Genomic DNA, 14,132 nt, shown 5'->3' with positions numbered 1-14,132 from the left:
CCATAGCAGGATATTACCACCTCCATGCTTGACAGTAGGTATGGTGTTCTTTTCTTTGTATGCCTCACCAGACTTTCTCCAAATGTAACGACTATCATTGTGACCAAATAGCTCGATGTTTGTTTCATCACTCCAAAACCTTTGACCAGAATTGTACTTCTTGATAATAGAAACAATAGTTGAAAGCGGGATACTCAAATGCTTGGAAATCTTCTTGTATCCTTCTCCAGCTTTATGACAATAAATAATTTTTTTTGCATTTTTGGAGTTTTGCAAAAAAAATTGCTGAAATAAATAATTGTAAACATCTAGTTATTGTAACATGTTTTCCTCATCCACAAAAGCAAAACTTTTGCTACAAAAGATTTTCCTTAAAATTCTTTGTTTTCAAGAAAAGTCTAATAGCGTCCTCATGCAATTATACGCTGAGATCTAGCTGTCATAAAGCTGTCACAGATCCATCGAATGAACTATGGTTTCTGCACAGGATTGCTTCCAGGGCTTCATGTTGAAAGGTGTTCTATTGAACCTCACAGATAATCTCAGCCCAGCAGGATCCAGATACAGCCGGTTGAATCTTGGAACCCTGACTGTGACAGGGCTTCCAGGAACAAAATGAAATATACACAATGAAATCCATTTCCATTTCATAACGGCACAAATACACTCCCTCAGCAGTTGACGTCTTGCTAGATAACAGACCGTGTTTTGAAAAGGTTTAATTAATGAAAAGGCTTCCTTTCAGCCAGCGTTTTGTAAATGAATTTGGTTTGTCACTGCTAGCACATCCTATTTCTTCTAATCCTATTACTACCGTTAGATCATTCCACCATTCAGCAACAGAGTGGGCCTATTTGATTCTTTTGACACAAAGTCGTTTTCTTTACCATAATCCGTGCTTGAAAGTATTTCGCTTTCCTTGTATTCTGGAACTTACTGATTTGTTGCAAGTAGCAACTATATTTAAATGTATTAAGGAATAGCTAAGAAAAAATATTTTTACAGGGGTATTGTTTTTATCTTTGTCAATTAGATGAAGCCATATGCTTAAAGGGATGCTATTGTATACACACTCAAATCCATGTCTTAAATTAAATAATAATACACTCCTTAAGTCACATTTGTTTTCATTTTTAGATAATTTTAAAACTGTTAATATGAACTCTACGGAGTACAAAAAGTTGCCCTGCCAAGATTTTGAAAATAAAACATCTATATGCATTATCAAGTATAGCACAGATTTAAAAAATCTATATGCATTATCAAGTATAGCATAGATAAAAAGTGTAATGTGGCGACTGAAGAGGATATGACAATGGACTAATTCATTTTATGTAAAACAACAATAAAATATTGTATTCAATATGTATGCGGGCTAAGTTGGCTGTTTGTCTGGGCCCTAGTGTCTTTGTGCATTATTACATGTGAATTCATCCGCCAGCTTCTTACACATGTTTATTAAAACATTTCCCCCAGTGAAACTCGGTGAGTGTACTTTTCACGAGTGTACAGTACAGTGTGTGGAGCCTGCTTGTGAATGTGAATGTGGGTGATTGATGTTGGCACCATTGTAAGCCAGTGCTTTGATTCTGCCATGCTGCTGTCAGTGAAATGAAATATGATTTTAAAGCTGATTATAATTTGTTTTAAATCATATGTGCAGTATACTGCACTATGATATACATTTAGTAAAATATTAGTTGTTTATCAAACACCATTTTACAAAATGTATTTTTAAATGCTTTGCTTACTTTAACAGATATTTAACCTACGAAAAGATGTAACCAGAACATACCACAGGGGAAACACTATGTTCAAAAGGTGGAATAACAAGAGCTATAACAGAACTATAACTGTTGTGAAGATTTGAAAGAAACACATGTTGTTGTTGTTGTTGTTGTTGTTGTTGTTATTATTGTTATTATTTTTAACAAGATATCTGGTACTACACAGTGTTAAAAGGATCTTTCTTTGACTTCAGATAGTGCTACACATCCTTGGTCATTTCACCTTGTTGGGTGACATTATCCTCACCCCAGCTGCTTCCATATTGGCTGACATGCTTTCAGTCAGTAACCTGCTCTGACCCAGAAGACACTGCTCAGGTGAAATGACCTAGGGAGTGCAAGTGAGAGTAAAGCATGGAAACTGGAAACTTTCTTTAACCTGCTGTATTACCAGAAATAATCAATGTACTTGAATCACACCATATTGTTGTGCCAAACTGCGCATGCATCTTTAAAGTGATGTTCTCTGTGATGTTTGTTACAGAAATGTCGGGGACAGGTGTGGATATTTCCCTGGTGCATTGGAAGCAGCAGTGGCTGGAGAATGGTACCCTCTACTTCCATGTGTCCATGAGCAGTGCAGAGCATCTGTCCCAGGTGACAGCCCCCCCTCTCCGGGAGCCCTCGGAGATTGTGGACGAGCAGATGCACGTTCTCCATATTTCTGTCATGGTATGTACCTGGAAGCCATGTGCTTTTGTAGCGAGGTGACCAGAACTGGACACAATATTCTAAATGAGGTCTTACTAATGCATTGTAAAGTTTTAGCATTACTTCCCTTGATTTAAATTCAACATGTTTCACTGTATATCCAAGCATTTTGTGCACATTGCTGAGTTAACATAAACTCCTAGATCTTTTTTATAGATTCCTTCTTCAATTTCAGTATCTCCCATATGGTATTTATAATGGACATTTTTATTGCCTGTCTGCAGTACCTTACACTTTTCTTTATTAAATTTAATTTGCCATGTGTCTGTCCAGTTCTGAATGCTGTCTAGATCATTTTGAATGACCTTTGCTGCTGCAACGGTGTTTGCCACTATTGTTGTGTCGTCAGCAAATTTAACAAGTTTGTTTACAATACTAGAATCTAAGTCATTAATGTAGATTAGGAAGAGAAGAGGACCTAATACTGATCCCTGTGGTACACCACTGGTTACCTCGCTCCATTTTGAGGTTTCTCCTCTAATCAGTACTTTCTGTTTTCTACCTGTTAACGACTCCCTAATCCATGTGCATGCATTTCCTTGAATCCCTACTACGTCCAGTTTGAGAATTAATATTTTATGCGGGACTTTGTCAAAAGCTTTCTGGAAATCTAAATAAACCATGTCATATGGTTTGCAATTATCCATTGTCCACGTTGCATCCTCAAAAAAATCAAGCAGGTTAGTTAGACACGATCTCCCTTTCCTAAAACCATGACTGTCTCCCAGGATACTGTTACCATATAGGTAATTTTCCATTTTGGACCTTATTGTAGTTTCCAAAAGTTTCCATATAATAGAAGTCAGGCTTATTGGTCTGTAGTTACCTGGTTCGGTTTTGTCTCTCTTTTTGTGGATCGGTATTACGTTTGCAATTGTGTGTCGGTACAACCCTTGTTTCAAGAGACTGTTGCATGATCTTAGTTAGCGGTTTGTAAGTAACTTCTTTCATTTCTTTGAGTACTACTGGGAGGATCACATCCGTCCCAGGGGATTTGTTTATTTTAAGAGCTCCTAGTCCCTTTAACACTTCTGCCTCTGTTATGCTAAAGTTATTTAAAACTGGATAGGAACAGGTCGACATGTGGGGCATGTTGTCTGTATCCTCCTTTGTAAAAATTGTGAAAAGTAATCATTTAATATATTTTCTAAATGATTTTGGTAAGGTTATTGTATGTAAAGTAATTTATGTAGAATTAACAAGCGTACAAATCAAGAGGTAATAATAAGGGTGTAAAGTGCACTGGTGAGAGCATGCTTAGAATACTGTACTTTACCAAAGGGTCATTGTGGCCTTGGAGTGAATCCAACGAAGCACAGCCAGGCTAATGCTAGGAGCTACGACGAGAGGTTGAGGGAACTGAAACTGCTTAGCTTAAAACACACGAATTAGGGGGTCTGGCTTTAAATTCTTAAAGAAGAGGGCAAATATAACCCTAAGCACAGCATAGAAACCAGGCCCAGAGAACGCAGTTGGAAATGAAGTGGGGACAGACTGACTGTAGGACAGATGAGAGCATGGAATAAGTTGCCTCTCCATGTTGTTGATCCTGAATTATTTGGACCTTTTGAGACCCGACTTGAGATCAGATACTAGGAATGGGATAAGCATTGAGACACGGAGTGGCCTGCCCTACTGTACTTTGAAATGTTCTTGTGTTTGTATCAGTATTGTACCGACCTGTTATTGCATGTCATTTTATTGTATTACCTGTATTAATTTATCTAATTAATGTCTAAATCTAATTAATTCGATTTAGACACAATGGTGTGGATTTTCCACCTAACCTTATTAGGCTCTGTTGAAAATGCCCCTTCATCATTATATGTACAGTATATAAGGGACAAGCCATATGATTGTGTTTTTTTTTTTTTTACTTTACCAGTTAAAGACTAACATGAGCCCTTTTCAATCTGGATGGTTTTTGGTTGCCCTGGTGTATTTGAATCTCATCTAGTGTTGGCTGTTTCCTACAAATGTTTCTATTTTAATCTTGGAAAAGTGGCTGTACACTGTGTCCTCAGACTGTGGAGACAGCAGGCTGTGATCATTCGTAGTACCTATTAGTGCCCTCTGCAGTGCAACACACTAGCTAATCAGTGATGATTTGAATCTACACTCAATTTACCACTCGCCAAGTCAAATCAAATTAGCTTTGATGGTCTACAAATTGATTTGAGTGCAAATTCAGTCCTGTTGCTTATGTTGCATTGTGTGGCTCCATTTATTTATTTATTTACTCTCCACTATTTTTACCTCTGATTTTATCCCAATTTGGAATGCCCAATTATTACTATTATTTTTCTCCTTCACCGTGGTGATTCCCCACACAGCTCAGGGACCCGAGGCTCAGTGTGTTTTTACATCCAGGAACTTGAGAGCGGATGTCTGCAGGCTACCAGCCTCTGGAGGACAAAGACCAGTCAAGCAAATCTCTGTCCCCAAGTTCACTCTGTGCCTGGCCTATAGGGGTCGCCGCAAAGCAGTGAGGAGAAACAGTCTAAGCCGGATCCCAGCTCCCCAACCCTGGGAGTGCTAAAGCCAATGTCCCCAGCGAAGACCGGCTGCCTCGCACAACCAGGATTGGAACTTGCGATCCCTGGTTGCATGACTCACCCTGCAGGCCACACGGCAGTGCGTTTACCAGGTGAGCCATTTGGGGACTCCCCGTGTGGCTCCATGTTTGCAGAAGTGGGTTACAATAAAGCTAAACTACAAATAAAAACATGAAATATTAGGATAACCGAAGTGAAATCACACATCTACGGCTTTTCAGAAACATTTTCTTTGTTGGTTTGAGCATCATCACTTCCCTGTTAAGTAGAGCAGACTGTCGCCCAGTAAAATAGTCTTTTTGCAAAAGTTTTTGTTTTTTTCATTTATTTTCTTGTTCTTGTTCTTGCTGATCGAGCTGAACAGGTTCCACGGCCCCTCCCCCTGCATCACTTGAGTTCCAAGGCAGGCGATCCAGCTGGGACTCAGTTAACAGATGCTGTTTCGGTGGTTGTTTTCCTTGATCCCCGCTGGTTGTAATGTATAGTTAAGGTGATGCCTGTCTGCAGTATCTCTTTATATGGAATGGGCACATGGGCTCCATATACGTGACCGAGGCCCATTTGCAAAACTTGATCTCTTCTTTTAACAGGGTTTTTTACTATTTGAAAACAGCTGAGAAGGTTTTTTAATGAATGCCACCCTTCTGTGATGGAATATAGGACATTTTACCTCATGCTATTGTTACCTGTATCTAGTAACATTTACAGTCACTTGTTTATAAGTGTACTGTACCCCCCCTCCCTTGTTGAGTTAATGGTGGCATTGATATTTTGTACTTTTTCTGCAATCATTCTTCTATTAATGTTTCCTTTCATTGAAGTGTATTTATAATCATGAATATACCCAGAACCAATACTTCAAAACCATTGATTGCTGTCCTCCCGGTGCATACAGAAGTATCCTATAATGCCAGATCTCATTTTCTGCTGTTTCTCATCCATCAAATTGAAATCTTTTAGTTACCAGTCTTTAATCATCTGGTTGCTATTTCAGCAGTGTTGCATTATTATGCATTGAATGTGTTTTTTTTAACGCAATTACACCCACTGCATATGTAATAGCCGCGTGTTGTTCAGAAATGCCAAAACAATTTAGCAGTTGCTGTTGATTCAGTGCCTGTCTTTGCCCGTCTGCTTCCAATTGCTGATGCCAATTGAGTGCTAAAGGTTGTTCTTTTCTTGACAGTGCTGCTTCTCCTGAAATACAGAACACTCTTGAGAGGAGACTGAATGGGAAGGAGAACGGCTGTCATCCTGCAGCTTTGTGTTCAGAAAGCTCTTGGTTCAGGTGTCATGACGTACACATCACAGCAGCGTTCATAATCTCTTCATTCACTGATACATTTTAAAGGGAAATACAATCCAAGCTACACAGACACTCAAGCAAATAAATAAATCGTCAGAAACCACTGAAGCAAACGTCAAATTAAATAGAATCAATAGTGAAGTAGTGAACGTTTCTCTTTACTGGTGAGAACGACACTGAGGTACATAGTGATTAACACCAATCATCAGCTACTTTACTCCCGACAAAACAGACAAGCAGCCATTTAATCAGGGTTGAGCTTCACTCACTCCTGGAAATGCACTCATAGTGCAGACATATTTAACAAAGCACCCAGCAGCAGAGACCGGAATACAGATCACATTCCACTTTTCAATATGTTCAGTGTGCAGGGAACAAGGATAAGCTTATTCCACACTGAGAATCTGTAAAGGGATGTAACTTCATGTAACTTCATACATTACATTCAGACTTAGCTACTGCAGTTAACACAATTAGAGTACGTTATCATAACAATATAGTTAAAGAGAACATTTAAATAACAGGTAGATGCCAGTTAAAAATGCTCCAAAAAATTACAAAGTCCCCAAATGTGGACAATGGCACTTACTGGGTTAAAGGGATGCCTTTGATAATATACATTTTCCTTATGTTTAATGAATGTTCTGCTCAATATCTTATCGTGTATTCTCTATCACTCTCAATGGTTGTTTTCAGCTTTCTGAAAGTAAATTTTTGTGAGGTGGTATTTAACTTTAATTTCTGCACCCTCTGCAACTGTGACAAATGGCAGGTTTTTATCTGCAACATGAAAGCAAAACTCATCAAATTTCAATATCAAACTGGGGCTGCAGCCAGTTCCATCTGCAGTCTACAATCTAATCTGCAACCGAACATGAAAGTCATATAATTGCGATTTATAAATGAATTCAATTACAACATTTCCCTGACATTATAATGTATTCACATACCTCGTGTTCTGTCAGCTGACCTGGTTTGAGATTTAAAGCCTGTCTCTTGTGTCCTTTGCATTGGACAGTCATTATGTAACATCCACCAGCAGTGTGGAGAGATGGAGTTCTGCCAGTCTGCAATCCTATCTGGGGCTGCCAGAGTCCTAATGGAAATGCTGTTGATGGAAATTAACAAGTCTGATTTCAAATGGCTTTCAAAGCAGGACGAGTAACAGTTGTAATACAAAGTTACAGTCCAATAGAGGACAAGAATAACAGATGCATACCTGTAGTGATCATTTTTCAAACCACCACACCAGAAATTCTTTTCAGAAGCAGACCCAATGGTTGAAAAGAGGCATATTTGTGCTGTTAGTAAGACTGGGTAATGATGTTTAATCAGAAGCAACAGTAGACTGGTAGGGAACACACAACATCTTATTAAACTGGTAAGAAAGTAACATTTGCAGCACTGATGTGATTTTCTTATGTAAATCACTGCGGAGTGCACAAGCACTGTTGTGAAGCACAAAAATACCAATAAAAACGGTTTCTTTGGTTGTGAGCAGTTCTCCTTGGTTTGTTTACGAGCTGGTTTGTCTACGTGCGTTTTTGTTTGGGACGTTCTGTTTGGGGGGCTCAACATGCCTCTTCGGCTTCACAGGTACCCGCTTGTCCTCCGTTGTGTTCTGTGTTTTGTTGTGCTTTTACTTGCTTGTACAGTCCCGATAATGATCACAGATAAATGATCACGCTTCACTGTTAAAGCATGTGTTTCCCATTTACCTTGTAAACGTTGCACCTTATGCTCACGTCTGAGTTTGTTTTGTCTGCAGTAATTATGGCTGTCTGTCCTGTGCTTGCCCTCCACCTCTGAGTGGGCTCCAACAACTGAGTGGGCTTCAATAATGGCGCCGTAGTGATACACGCATTGAATCACGGGAAAGCACGATTGAACCATGTGATTGATTGTCCTATCCTTTTGCAATCACCGTCGCAAGTCAAGTTGCCGGTTTCTGCCACTAGAGTGAAATCCTTCAGTCATGAACAGGTTCTTGCAGCTTTGGTGAACATAATCGATTTAACACTAGAACCACCACGGCAATCATTTTGATGGTTTTCACTTTTAAAATTTAAATTACTCTGCGTGTGTGAAAGATACGCGGTTGTCCATTCTTGACTTTTCCTAAATACATGTAGTAAAGATCCTGATGGCGTTTGAAAAATAAAAAAGTTATAATCCCCTCTACCTAGAACCACCAAAGCCGTCACTTTGACCGCCTTTTACAATACATGTTTTTATTTTGAATATAACCCACAATATTATTTTATTTTTATATACCAGCCTGTTGTTATCTCTACTGGACCTGCCAGCCATCAATTCCTTTGTTTTGTACAATGAATGCACCAGGGAAAATATCAGTAGGAGAGATTTCATCTTGAAGCTAGCCACAGCGTTTCAGCAGAAACATTTCGATCAGAAAACTGCAAAGCAGCAGGCTGCAGCAGCTCAACCTGGATTCAGTGCTGCACCGAGTGACACACACTGAGAAAACATGTTATTTTCATTTTAAATTAAAAAATACATTCATTTTTACAGTTTTATATATACATATACCTGTTTACACACAAGTTTCTTTTGAAATGTTTAAGTATAGTTTTTCAGTAGAAATTTATAGCGGTAAGTTGACCCTTCGTAAGAAATATAGGTGAAAAATGACCTGTAAGTCCATTGTTTTCTTGTAGATTCAAATTAATCCATCAGGCAAATCACCAAAAACCAAGGCACTCAAACTTATAGTTAAAAAACCTTTATTAATGGGGCATGTCCAGAAATGAAATATTAAAAATAGAACACGGAACCATCATGTTCTAAAAAACAAACAGACGACCATTGTGAACCGACAAACCAGCCTTCATCAGTGTGTGCATTGACCCTTTTATGTTTAATAAGCAGCCTTCATCAGGGTGTGCATAGACCCTTTTATGTTTAATAAGCAGCCTTCATCAGGGTGTGCATAGACCCTTTTATGTTTAATTCAAACCAGCCTTCATCAGGGTGTGCATAAACCCTTTTATGTTTAATAAGCAGCCTTCATCAGGGTGTGCATAGATCCTTTTATGTTTAATAAGCAGCCTTCATCAGGGTGTGCATAAACCCTTTTATGTTTAATAAGCAGCCTTCATCAGGGTGTGCATAGATCCTTTTATGTTTAATAAGCAGCCTTCATCAGGGTGTGCATAGACCCTTTTATGTTTAATTCAAACCAGCCTACATCAGGGTGTGCATAAACCCTTTTATGTTTAATTTTTCATTTAAATACAGTGTTTCAGCTGTGCAGATGTTTGATATGATGGGCTTGAATAAAACTTTTGAGTTGTATCCGACAGTTTGTCTTTCATTTTAATATTGATGTTTAAAATGTAACCATCATAATGACTGCCTGCAGCGGTTTTAGGTATGAGTATAACTGCAGCGGTTCTAGTGTTTAATGTAAAGAAATGATAAAGGAAAGAATGTACACTTACATGCTGAATATAGTAATTACATGTCCTTTCTCTTGAAAAAACTATCCAGCATAGATTGCTCCTCACGCCCATTGCCTGTTTGCAGTTTGTGTGAAGATGACTGACAGGCAGCGATTGCATTCGTCATGCATGATTTGTACTACAATAGGTCATCTTTGAATTAGCGTTATCTTTGAATTAGTCAACCATGGTCTTTGTTTTCACTGAGAGAATAACACACTTGACACTGGAGAAAGTTCAGTGTCAGTCAGTACTGAGATTGTTGTATCCGGGTCGATCCTGTACGTGATCGTTCTAATAGGACTAATTTGCATTGAAAAAATCGGTTCTTGCTGTTGGGATCGTTAAAAACGGGTGTTCGTTATAAGAAGGGTTCATTATAGTGAACTTAGCCTGTATTTATTGATTAGTTTGTTTCTGTTTTGGGGGGATTTGTTTTGATGCTCTGTTACTCCTTGTTATCACCTGAGTTTGGTTTATAACAGAAGTAAAGAGTTTGGTCAGTGATACCCTCGGCAGGGTCATTACCTGAGTTTGGTTTATAACAGAAGTAATGAGTTTGGTCAGTGATACCCTTGGCAGGGTCATTACCTGAGTTTGGTTTATAACAGAAGTAATGAGTTTGGTCAGTGATACCCTCGGCAGGGTCATTACCTGAGTTTGGTTTATAACAGAAGTAATGAGTTTGGTCAGTGATACCCTCGGCAGGGTCATTACCTGAGTCTGGTTTATAACAGAAATAATGATAATGAAGGGGCGTTCCTCTCCGCTGAGCGGTGAAATTAGTCCGTAATTAAATTTAATATATATATTTTTTTGAAAAAATACAATAACGAAACTATTGAATATTAATATTTTGTGGGTGTGTGAACTGGATGGCTTGCAGTGGGTGACGTCAGACCAGAAACACAGACTCAACACAAGCAGGTACTGTACTGGCGTGGCAAAACTGAAACGTTTCGACGTTCAGCTCTTTTTATTAAATAATAAACAAATAAAAGATTTAAACAAACTCAAAACACTTACAAAACAAAAGGGCACGTTGGCCAAACAAATAACAAATAAGTATCGTGCTGGTGTATAAACCAGCACACTTAGCAATTGTTATATTTTCAGATATTTCTCTTTACCTCCTGTCTCTACTTTCGTTCTCTACTCTGCACATGCAAGAAATTGGATGTATATATAGATAGATAGATAGATAGATAAATAGATGCAATAAGGCCCAACAGGCTGTCCATATACGCTGAGTATACGGACACCTTGAGGCATTGTGAGGCACCCTGCTGGCCTGGTATCATCAGATCAGTTCCTCTTTCAGAGGACGTGGCTTCTTCTTCTCCCCTTAACAGGCGGGACCAGCGGCCAGATAGTCCATAATCACTACTTCAGCATACCCACACAAGCAGTCATGATCCCGACATTGAATTAATTGGCAGTGGAAGGACAGAACGTGAATCACGTGACATTATTCTACGGTACATGGAAGTGGGCAGGAAGCAGCAAAGGGTGACGAGGAATTCAATTCAGAAACGCAGCCTCTCAGACAATCTGTTCTGAAGAAGAAGAAAAAAAAGTTCAGACTTGTTTATTGCTTGAAACATCTGCTGTTTTTCACTGTTTAAAATAAATAAATAAATAAGAAAACCAATGCCAGGTTTATGGCCCTGTAACACGTAGCCTTACGGCTGAGGTTTATTTTTCACCCTACACACATCGAGTCAGACACTGAATGGTAGTTTAGCACTTACGTGCACTTTTATTAACAGAATTAACAAAACAAATAAACAAGCAAAAACCTAACTCCACTTCGGAGCGCTAGCTAAAACCTTTTTTCTTCCCTAACTCCGGCTGGACAGCTAAGCCGTTTACCAGCCCAAAATAAAACACTTTCACACAAACACAGTACCTCTTCTTCAACAGGTCTCTTCAGCAGCTGGCTTGTACTCCTTCAGCCTGGCTGCCTATGGCTGTCTCTCCTTTTACCCAGGGCTTCTCAATTCCTTTAGACCTGTGGCATTCTGGGAAATGTAGTCCTTGTAACCCCTCCTGGACTACAATTCTTCTCCTTTCCCCTGTCTGCCACATATCCTCCATCTTCTGCCACAGGCCCCTTCAGAAATATTTTACGTAGTTTGAGGAGAATTGTCATTGCAACTGGCTTCTCAAATATGCGTAAAGGACAAACCCAAATAAAACATATGGGCATGAAATACAAGCGCAAATTGAACTTTGGCAGGTATATAATGTGATTCCATACTTTAGATCAGTGGTGTGCAAAGTTGGGGGGGGGGGCGCCACTATGACTAGAGGCAGTTTTTTTTTTTTTTTTTAAGGATATAAATTGTTAAATAAATACATAAATGACAAGTAATTAGTCCATGTTATTACCGTTCAAATGAGCCGTTGACGATCACTCTAGGACTTGTAGAACCAGAGACATTATTTTTTGTTTCAGTGTCAGTGAAACTGCAGTGAACTGTGTTTTTTCCTGGATTTAATGTAAATCGTGTATTTTTTCCTAGATTTAACCCCCCCAAAAATCTGATTTAGCTTCATACATAAATGTTAACAAACACATTCTTAAAAATTTTGAAATGTGTTCATTTTTTTGGTATTGTAGTATGCAGAGGAGGTGGGGAAGCGGAGACATTGGCTCTCGGAGTGTAAGGGCAGCTCTGCAGCATACAATGTCAAATCAAATGCTTCAATGGGCTCATTTAGCTGACAAAATAACTGTTTATTATGTGAAAACCCAGATTCAATCTTTCAGATTTAATTGCTGAACGATAATGTTTTTCAGATTTATCTGTTAGGTAAAAATTGAATCGCCAAGTGTAAAAAAGTATTGTATTGAATTAAAAACATTAATTCAGCAATGATCTCATTGGGCTTTGATAAATTGATTTGAGAACGTCAGAATTCTGAAATGATATGATGATTTTCAGAATCATTAGGAGTTCTGTCGTCTGTTAACTTCTGTGACATATTGCTGACATCATTTGTCATCATTATTGTGGTCATGTTTGTCTAAACAGCACAAAACCCCAATGATTCTTGGGATATTCCGACTCATTTTGTGAACTATAGAAAGCCACATTTCAGCAGCTTCTTTGGGCACAGCAGCTGATGTGCTGTTTCCTGCTGTGGTGGCTGGGTTTCTCTCCGATTCGTTAGATCTTTTAAGTGCTGTGCATCTGCTCTTCTGTGGTACAAAATGAAACATTCGTAATTACTGTTATTGACAAGCCTTTTGTTTCAGTAATAGTCACCCCTTCAGGACTGCGGTCATAAACTGCATCTGCTGTGAAAAATTGATTATTATTATCATTATTATTATTATTATTATTATTATTATTATTATTATTATTATTATTATTATTATTATTATTATTATTATTGATATTATTACCATACTACGTATTGATTTGTTATACGTTTTGATAGTATTATTAGTATTGGTAATTAAACATGTTTTATTATTTTAAAAAGCAGATTCATTGCAATACAGATTTCTAATTAGGAACGTGTTTGTTTTGAGTCGACTCAGGTATTTCATTTAAAAAGGTGAAACCTCTTCATTGTGCATCACATTTCTGAGGCTTTGCCACTTAATGTGGTCGTTTACTTTTGACCAATGGTGTTAAACACCTCCAGACTGAGTGGGTGAGGTAACAATGCTGTATCACTGCAAGTTGGATGTCAATCATATTATTATTTATTTCTTAGCAGACGCCCTTATCCAGGGTGACTTATAATTGTTACAAGATATCACATTATTTTTTACATACAATTACCCATTTATACAGTTGGGTTTTTACTGGAGCAATCTAGGTAAAGTACCTTGCTCAAGGGTACAGCAGCAGTGTCCCCTACCTGGGATTGAACCCACAAACCTCCGGTCAAGAGTCCAGAGCCCTAACCGCTACTCCACACTGCTGCGTGTATGTAAAGGCCCACCTCAATGGTCAACCTGCAGCTGATCACAACAAAGCCTCTGAAACGTGTTGCATCGTTAACAGGCTTTATGAAGAACCTTAATCAATGCAAAACAGATCCCTTCCTCTCAAAGGTGAGTATCTTAATTCTGTATTTTGGGAACTGAAAAGTCCTGTTTTATTATAATATAAAATAGTATAGGTCTAGGGATGAAGCCCGGTCCTATTACAGTGTGTACTGTCACATTGTCGCACTATCGGAAGCAGCAATATCCCTGCCTATTTTTAATTATGCTTTTTTTAGTCATTGCCTGTTTTTTTTTATTGTTTTTTTTCCTCAATTTAATAGTGTCCAATTATTTTTAGGCTCAGCT

General features: G+C 38.4%; 1 protein-coding gene across 3 annotated transcripts in view; it reads left to right on the top strand.

The window, feature by feature from the left end:
• LOC117396811 (astrotactin-2-like) overlaps window positions 1–14,132 on the top strand; it is a 559,949-nt gene that overhangs the window by 87,243 nt on the left and 458,574 nt on the right. For all 3 annotated transcript variants that reach the window (XM_059005718.1, XM_059005716.1, XM_059005717.1), the window contains exon 2: window positions 2,272–2,459. In XM_059005718.1, the coding sequence (XP_058861701.1) occupies window positions 2,272–2,459 (188 nt within the window). The remainder of the gene's footprint in view (window positions 1–2,271; window positions 2,460–14,132) is intronic.

Source organism: Acipenser ruthenus, chromosome 31, assembly GCF_902713425.1.
Source record: "Acipenser ruthenus chromosome 31, fAciRut3.2 maternal haplotype, whole genome shotgun sequence".
NCBI lineage: Eukaryota > Metazoa > Chordata > Actinopteri > Acipenseriformes > Acipenseridae > Acipenser > Acipenser ruthenus.
This window is presented reverse-complemented; position numbering and strand designations above follow the sequence as displayed.